The sequence below is a fragment of the Crocodylus porosus genome, unplaced genomic scaffold (genome assembly GCF_001723895.1).
Source record: "Crocodylus porosus isolate Cpor-Errol unplaced genomic scaffold, CroPor_comp1, whole genome shotgun sequence".
NCBI classification, from domain to species: Eukaryota; Metazoa; Chordata; order Crocodylia; family Crocodylidae; genus Crocodylus; species Crocodylus porosus.
Window position 1 is genome coordinate 3,670,184 of NW_017728907.1, and position 9,212 is coordinate 3,679,395.

The 9,212-nt window shown below is 39.7% G+C and overlaps 1 protein-coding gene across 4 annotated transcripts in view; it reads right to left on the reverse strand.

Moving 5' to 3' along the window:
• Positions 1–9,212, reverse strand: part of CAMSAP2 (calmodulin regulated spectrin associated protein family member 2) — a 186,895-nt gene that overhangs the window by 164,675 nt on the left and 13,008 nt on the right. For all 4 annotated transcript variants that reach the window (XM_019530676.1, XM_019530679.1, XM_019530678.1 and 1 more), the window contains exon 2: positions 3,365–3,624. In XM_019530676.1, the coding sequence (XP_019386221.1) occupies positions 3,365–3,624 (260 nt within the window). The remainder of the gene's footprint in view (positions 1–3,364; positions 3,625–9,212) is intronic.

Sequence of the window (9,212 nt, forward strand, 5' to 3'; positions counted from 1 at the left end):
GGGAGCACTTAGTGCGATAAGCAGTGGCTCACACTACTTTGGTAAATATCACCCCTTCCCAAAGGGAAAGAGGGAAGGAAGGGGTTTACTCTCCCTGAAGAGCTGACAGCATCAGTATCACCTCGTCACAGCCATAGTATCCAGAGCAATAAGGCACTCATTCACTGATTCTAGTCCTCAATAGATATACAGTAATTGCATTACGTATTCTTTTGATCATATTAAGTTTTCCTTGTTACCCTGTTACTACTTACCTTTAACAATAAACCATTCGATTTGTTTCAGTTGTAACATCTGAGTTTGCATCCTTAAATTAGCCGTGACCATAGTTTTGTTTGGGCTAGTAAGGATCTGACAGATGGTCTGGCTACTTCACTAGCTAATTCCTTGCCCAAGAATCATCTGGACCGTGGAGACTTTCACTAGTATTCATTAGAGAGCCTTAATTAATAAATTCAGAGTCTAACAGCTTGGTGTCCCACTGGCGTCCCTGGGTAGGTATGAATACATCAATAGATTTCTATGGTCTAACACCAGTTGACCTTGACTACCATCATTTTATTTATTTTTACTTTTATGAAATCCCTCTGGATTTTGCAGACAGTGCCCAATTTTGCAATTTCCATGAAATCATAAATTAAGTCCCTATCCACAGTAACTTGTTAATTATGCATTATGTAAGAAACAGTTTAATTGTATATAGTCTTAAATCCACTGCCTTTCAGTTTAACTAACATGCCCCCTTGTCTTGGATTAACCCTGTTTTTTTTCCCCATAAGAGAAGTCATCAACATAAATGAATACTGTAATAATAGGGGTCAGCAACCTTTTAGGCATGGCACGCTGCTTTAGAAACAAAGTTAGGCCATGGGGCTGGATGCAGCTTTCAACCCAGCAGTCATGAGGACTGCGGTTTGACCACCATGATTATGGACCTACCCAAAATGCAGCCCCACCCATCATTACCGATTGGCAGAGAGGGGCAGGGCTGCATGACAGGCAGCCTTCTCAGCCGATCAGTGGTGAGGGGCAGGGCCAGCAGTCTATCGTGACCACCATGACTTCAACAGCAGTTCTCACCACAGTACTGCAGACTTGCCACAGATGCATACCATTTTCATGGACAGGATCCAATTCCTTTGTGGAGTGGATCCGGGCACCAAGCCATAGGTTGCCACCCCCTACTCTATATAGTTTCACAGTAGCTAGGGTCAGGAGGAACCTGAACAGATCATCTAGCCTGACCCCCTGCCACAGGCAGGAATGAGTGCTGGGTTCACAAGACCCCAGACAGGTGATCATCCAACCTCCTCTTGAATTTGCCCAAGGCAGGGGTGAGGACCACTTCCCTGGGGGGCTGGTTCCAGGTTTTGGCCCCGCCAACTGTAAAATAGTGCCGTGTGATCTCTAACCTAAACCTATTCTCCATCAGCTTACTACCATTGTTCCTCATCACCCCAGGTGGTGCTGGAGAGAAAAGGGCTCTATGTATTTGCTGTTGGTCCTCCCTGATGAGCTTGTAGGCAGCCACCAGGTCCCCCCTCAGCCTCCTCTTCACCATAATTAAACATATGGTAAATCTCAGTCATATGCAAATTAATCCTATGATCAAATAAGTTTTAATTGTTTATTCAACTATATTTTTTATTTTTAGAAAGTATAATATATACTGGGAGAAGGAGTACACAAACTACTTCTCACCATTCACATCAATTAAGAATTGTTTCAAGATTAAAGCAATATACGGGAAGAATTTAACTTATATTTGAATTAGTATGGCAAGTGTATAAAAAGTAAAGAGTATAAAAAGGGGCAAGCATAGAAATATGAATTTGGAGCAGCTTCAAAAGGGGTGGGGGTTTCTATGAATCACCCCAACTTTGACCCTGGTAGAAGCAGTCAAAATGGGAGCAGTTTTGCTAGACTTGTATTATTAGAGGCTGAGGCACGTAAGTGTTACAGTGTGACAACTGTTACAGTTTGAGCAGTAGCTCCTCTTTCCCTTTTGAAGCTGCTCCAAGTTCATGTTTGTCCATACCCTATGTCTCCAGTATCAGACTCACTGTTGCTTTGTTCACTGTTACACATATTTAAGTAACCATATAACTAACTGCATGCTTTAGTTATTCCGCTGAGAGTTTGCTTTAAAAACAGTATGAAGAGCTTTAATAAAACCATAACATCAAAAATACTGACATCAAGATATACATGTTGGATATTATCAGCTTAATTCTTAGTTTTCCTTTGCAATAATTTAACTGTGAAAAGTTGGGAAGGGAAGGAGAAACTTTCCTCTCAAACATATCCAAAAGTAACATAGCTGCAGTGGCAGATACGAAATAAGATTAATTTGCTGCCTCCTGCCTCTAAGACATACTTGTTTAAGTAATGGCTCTTACGGCCCATGCCAGTCACTCAGCAGCCCTAAAAATAAATCCTTTCCCCAAATCAGTTACTCCATAAGAGCATCTTCTCACTAAGGTCAGGCAATGCTACCCAGTCACAGATGTTGCCAACGAGTACCAACTGGGGCAAAACTTCCATGCAATATTGCAGTAATAGGCAGGCACAAAAAAAAAGTGCTGGGCTACTTAGATGTGGAGATCACAGGATGTACCTATCTTAGAGGTAGAATGTAGTAGGCTAATGATAAATGTTACATTTCTTCTTCCCCTCTCCTCCCCATTTCAGAAGTTAGAGATAAAAATGAAGTTGTTTGTTTGCAGAGTTTACTGACTACCTTTCCCAGACTAGAAGGTATGTTTCACAAACTTTTACAGGATTGAGGAACAGCAAGTGTTTGGCTAAAGTCCTGGTCCAGTGACATTAACAACAAAAGTCCCATTTACATCAGTATGAGTAAAATGTCACTTTCTGAAAAGGTCAAAAAGTAAAGCTTTGTTTAAGTGATATCAAGATGCATATAATTCTGTTTTTCAAGATGAAAATGATAACCTTTCACCTAAAAAAAATATTACAGTGTTACAGCAGAATACATCTATGGGACTGCTCTCCCCTGCAGCCAAATTATGAACTATTTTAGAGACACAGAGAATGGTAGGTGAAGAGAAAGAGGGTTGAACAGAGGACTGAAAAGATGTGGTACTTGGGAAGGAAAAACAAGAGGCATTCCAATTTTAGGAAGAAAACGTGGCTTGAACATGGGAAAATAATGTAAACCTTTCTACTTTCAGCTCTCCATTCTAAAAATGAGAGCTGGTTTCACTTTTTCCCAGCTGTCTCTTCCCTATAGAGAACAAATCTAACTTCTGGGATAAAAAACATAAAATCAAAGTTTTAGTGCTATTAAGAGCATTCAGAACAGAAAACACCAAGGAACAAATATACAAATGCCAAGGCTCACCATCTGAATGGGTTTCTTGTGCAGATCCCTTTCAGTTACCAACTTCTCCTGGTCAGTGACATAAAGACCTTTCTGTGCCAAGGCTTGGATAACAGCATCATGACCCACAAGTGGTTTGGCAGCATCACTCTTGAGAATTAGACTCCCAGCACGACAGTAGAGTTCAGCAGATAGCAGCAAGTTAACAACCGGTGGTTTAATGTGTTCCTGATCATACTGGTCTGTGTAAAATGGTTCTCGCAATTCCTCTGGAACATTTTCTACAAAAAATAAACAATATATGTATATACACACACACTTTTTTTTGAAGAAAAAGATATAAATATTTCACAATATACAGACTAACCAGAGAGCATGTTCACATACAATCCAAAATTACTTTACATGATGAGAGAAATAAAATCTGTGGTAGGAATCTCTCTTTAGAATATGGGAGCTAACAATTCAATATTAGTGAAAACTACAGATCAAAGTATTAGCATTAAAGAGAATAAGTCATAAATACTAGCTTGGTGGGAAAAGGTCCTGAGAAAAATCCATGCTGCAAAGCAAAGTGTAACAGGGCCAGCTTGTGGTTTTACAGCAGCATCAATTCAAGACGTCTTGACTTTTCCAACCTTATGGACAAACCTTCCACTTCTTTCAGCATGTTTTATAGCTCAGCCACATAAAGGCAAGATGACGTCTGTCAAATGGCTATGTTTAAACACAAAACTCTGTTTTATTCTATAATTTTATGTAAGTGGAAAAATTGTAAATTTTAGCATGCGTGGGGGGGGAAGGAAATCCACACCTTGTAAGTCAGACTGAGAGAACCCAGTAAGAAAAAAAACTCATGCTACACATCAAAAGTTAGATATTACCAAATGATAAAAATTCAATAGCTAATTATTACATAATAGTAACATTTCTACAGATATTTTAATAGAATCAATTTATTAAAAATAAAAGAAGAGGGGGAAAAAGCTGAAGAATTATGGAGAATTTCCCCCTTTTTTGTTAAACACTGGGACACTAACACTTCCCTGTAATAAGATGCATCAATCTGAATGCCTTCGGGGGTTAACAAAAGTTACATAAGAGTGTATCATGTACTATAGAGGTTTTTTACACAAAACTGGGGGCAAAAACTATTATAATAAAGGGACCCCAAATTGTGATTGTACTTTCTGGGGGGGTGAAAAATGCGAACTTGGATAGGCTCTGTGAAAAATGGTGACCTCGCTGCAAAAAATAAATTACTGGCAAGCAGAGGAAAGGGTGGAAAGCCTTGCAGTCTTGGAGCATGGGGGGCGGGGGGGTAGCCAGGTGGGACTGCTTACAGCAGGAGTCAGGGAGGCTGCAGACAGCTCCCCTGGGGTCTTTGGAGCCCTGGCCCAGTTTGCTGCATGCATGCCCCCATTACCAGCAACAAGTTGGGCCAGTAGGGCTGTGCGAAATGGCTATGTTTTGTTTGTTTCAGATATCACCATTTCAGAAGGACAGTGATTCACTTTGGTGTTCTGGATCACTGTTCTGTTTCAATTGGTCTGAATCTGTCTTGGAGTTTCAATACTGTTTCATTGCTAATTCAGAGATTTGGATCAGCTGGGGAGAGTCAGTACAGCTGAGAGGCTGTACGTTCTCCCACAGCTCCTCCAGCTGTGCCTGCCTCTCCCCAGGTAGGGGAAGCAGTAGGAGAAGCCCCCATGGCTGCCCTGCATGGCCTCATCCTCCCAACACTTTAAAAGGAGGGCTGCACTGGACTCTTCCCAAGGGACATGGGACCCCAGATCTGCACATGGGATGACAGCAGGCTGTCACTGCCAGCTGGAACCAGCACATTATTTTGACCTGGCTCCACAGCTTCTGTAGAGATTAGGTGCTTGAAATGAAGTTGACTGCTGGAGCCCAGCCCAATGAGCTACATGGGAAATCATAAACGTTCTGGCTTTGGAATAAGATCACACATAGTTTCTACCGTATGTAAATTGAAATAGCTCTGCTACTTAAAAGTGTGTCTATGGAATACCTGTACTAAAACTTATAGCAGTTTCCAAAAAAGGTTAAAAAAAATGCATCAATTTTCAATGAACAAAGTTTACAGGTACCTGTGTTTGCCTGCATACAAATTACTGTGGGTGTTATTTCAAGGTCGGGATTTCAAATTTGCCCTTCACTGCCATGTGTTCAGGGAGAGCAGGGTGTCACAGAACAGGAGGAAGGGGGCTACCTGAACCCCTAGATTTATTTTCACTGCTGAGGCAGTGGAAGGGGGACAAACCCAAGACAAACCTCCCATAATTAGACCCTATACCATAGCAATTTTATAAATTATCCAAACATAGAATCTATTTATTGTGGAGGTCATCTTACATACAGTCATTTTATATTCAAGAAAATGTGGTTACCTTTGAAACCCAATACAGACATGTGTATGTACATACAAAATGTTTAAATCTAATAACTTCAAATATTGTGTTGACGGAAAAATCTACCACAAATGTAAGTTCATACAAATTTATATCAAGTTCACCAATAGGTTTCACCTGTAAATTGGTTTTCCTGCAATGTATCCAGTACATTTGTTACATTTATTAATTCATAGAAAATAGTGACTTAGGTCCACAGACAAATAAGAGAAATAGCTCATGTCAAGATTGCCTCAGCAAGAGGTTTGAAGACAAAACAACTGTCATAGCCATTATCTAGAAATAACTGCAAAAAACCATTCTTTTCTTCCAAACTACTATACAGTTCTGACCTATACAAGTGTTGCTATATTCCTATGCTCTCCTCTATACCTGGAAATCCTTCCTAGGCCTTTACAATATTTTGTCAAGCTAGAACTTGTACACAGACGGCAAGCTGCCACCACCACCAGATCCTTCCCATATTGCTAAATAGAAGACAATCCTAGCATGAACCAGGTTGAGAACTACTGGATGCTATGTGTAAGCACCCTCACAATACCCACACACTTTGAACATTTAGCATTTCTCCACTGCTCTACAAATAACCTTCTAATTTCTTATCAGAAAGTGTTTGCAATACAACTATTACCTAGTTTCATGTACTCCTTCGACTGTCTCCAGCCTCTTATTTTTATCCTTCCTTCCTTTCCCACCTGCCACTATACTATTTAAGTTTTAAGCTAACTTCACTTTCAAGGTACTTTACCTCTACCTTCTACCATCTCACTTCTAAAAAAAAAAAAAAAAAAAAAAACAGTGATGGACTCTTTCCTACCTACTACTCAATTTTTCAAACAAGTACCTTTGTGCTTTCTTCCACCTGCCCTCATAACTGGAAGGCAATACCTGTAAATATCTGCAAACCTATTTCATTATCTTCCTTAATAATCTTTTGCTATGATGCCTACCAAAAAAAACATTATCAGCTAGACACAGCTGCTATGCTGGAACTACTGCTTATCACAAAGACCAATACCACTTCATTTCATTTCTTTACTGTAGATATATCTCTTGCTTTAACCTAGAGATCCTAAAGCTAGATTTGTACAACATTAAAAAACATAAAACAGGATCCTGGTCCATGACTAGGGTTTCATGGCAGTACAGTAATACAAGTAATGTGTTGTGGACTTTAAAAATCTATGCAGTGACCAGTCTGGAGGCACTACAAGGCAACAGAAGCTAGGATATGTAGATACAACAGAATTTCAAACAGCATAAAAAACATATTGGTAGATTGGTATGTTTTTCATTCTAAAAGAAAAACTTCACAAACTTTAGTGATATTCTGAAGCTAAATATATTAAAAATGAGTGCACTGTCTCCATTTAATGCATCAGGAAAAAATTGATATGGCTTCTAATTTTAGGGAAGCGGTTTTGGTTACTAAAGCTTGATTATGAGGAGAAAATCCTCTACTACTAATGAAGTCAACAGGCAGAGTGTGCGTTCAGCTCCTCCAAGTGCCAGGAAAGAGTCATTTTTGAAATCCTGTGGGAAAAAAGTTATGACCCCCACCAAAGTCAAAGTAATCACAAAAGACTCTTATTGACTTTAATCTGGCCAGGATTTCATTCCAGTAGTCTAACAGTGAACACCTTAAAAAAAACCCAACAAACCAAACAAACACTCCCCACCCCTCAAGACAAAGATCATTTCTGAATTAGGACAAAGTCTTCTTAACCCTCAGTCTTGTAACTTAATTACAGATATGGACAGTCTGCCCCATTTAACATTTTTTAAATAGAGACAGCAGCCTGCAATGACTATAATCTGCAGCCACTCTCAAAGTGAAATGTATGCCATTTCTTTCATATGCAGCAGTTTCCACCCACTTTTCTCTCTCCGTCTTAACTAGCTTTATCTGAGAACTTCGTGTAAAAAATCAGTGATCTTACATACTAGTGCTTTTTCCTAATTTTTACTAATGCACTATTGTAGGCTTTATTTTTCTTCAGCTGAACAATATAAATGATTAAATTTAACAAAAAAACCCCAAAAGAATGTCAAAGCAAACAACTACACGTGCATACATAAAGACTAGATTGTTTTCAAGTCTTATCAGTTCAAAACAAGGTCCTGTTCTGGACAGGGTCTATCAAAAGATTTAGTTGCATCTCTGCATATGAGCTGCTTTATTCTAACAGACATTTTTTTGCAGGAATAAATCAACTAAAATTAAATGATTCAAAGAAAGTAGAAGCCAGATAAATGCAGCCAATACTTTTTTTTTTTTTTTAATTTTGTGTTTCTGGCTGAATTAGCAAAAATCAGTTCCGAATCCTAGCCACTAAGCAGAACCATGTGTTCAGGCGCTCTCAGCACTGAGTCTGGCAACTCATGGTGAGCCACTACGTTGGATACATGTCTCAACTTCCTCTTTACTCCTAAAAACTGAGCTGTGCCTTTCTTTGGCATTTCCAATGATCTCTATTTCTTCACCAGTCTTAAAAGTCTGGCAAAAATCACCAAAATCTATGCATGCGAGAGGCTCTGTAGGCCCCCTCTCAATCCGTTGCATGCAATTAGTATGGCCTATTCTCCATGACAGATCCAAACCAGGCAGCCCTGCACCTCATCTGCATATAATTTTTTGGAGAACCCCAGGACTCTTAACAAGAGCACCCAGTTTCAGTCATGAGCTGGGCAGCTGATTAGCACATGATCCTTTGTAACGGGTGTCTGAAGTATACACACACATACTGAGTAGTCTAAAGCCCCACAGCTCAGCACTTGTATCATGCATAGTTTGTATTAGATACAAGTGAAATAAAAAGCTGTTCAAAACTGTGTTTACAGAGTACATGCTATAGCTTGCAGGAATTTGTAAAAAGAAAAGGAAAAGGGCAAAACACATCAGTTCTGGATGAACTGGGTCTTTGGGTACCTGTAGCAGATTTGTCTACAATGAAGTATATCTGTAGTCATTCACAAGTCAGCATTTTCAAATTTATTCCTCACTTCCACATGCTTAGGGAGAGCAGGGTCTGACAGTAAGTGGGGGGGACAAGGCAAGGGGGCTATTAACCCCCCACCCCCAACTTATTTTCCATGCTGGAGCAGTGGGAAGGACGAATTCAAGGCAAACCCCTAAGAATTAGATTCTATACTTGGAAAAATGTTATAACAATTTTATAAATTTTCCATAAATAGAATCCCTTTTTATTTTTATTTTTTTGGGGGGGGAGGGAAGGGGGGTCATTTTGGCAATTCCTTCATACAAACTACAGTAATTCCCCAATTCCCTCCACCATATATGATTTAGCAAGTCAGAATCAACTATATAGCAAGCCCAAAAAACAGGTGCAGGACACAGACCACATGCATCTTACAGTTTCATAGCTTCATAGTTTGTAGGGTTGGAAGGAACCTGAGCAGATCACCAAGTCCGACCC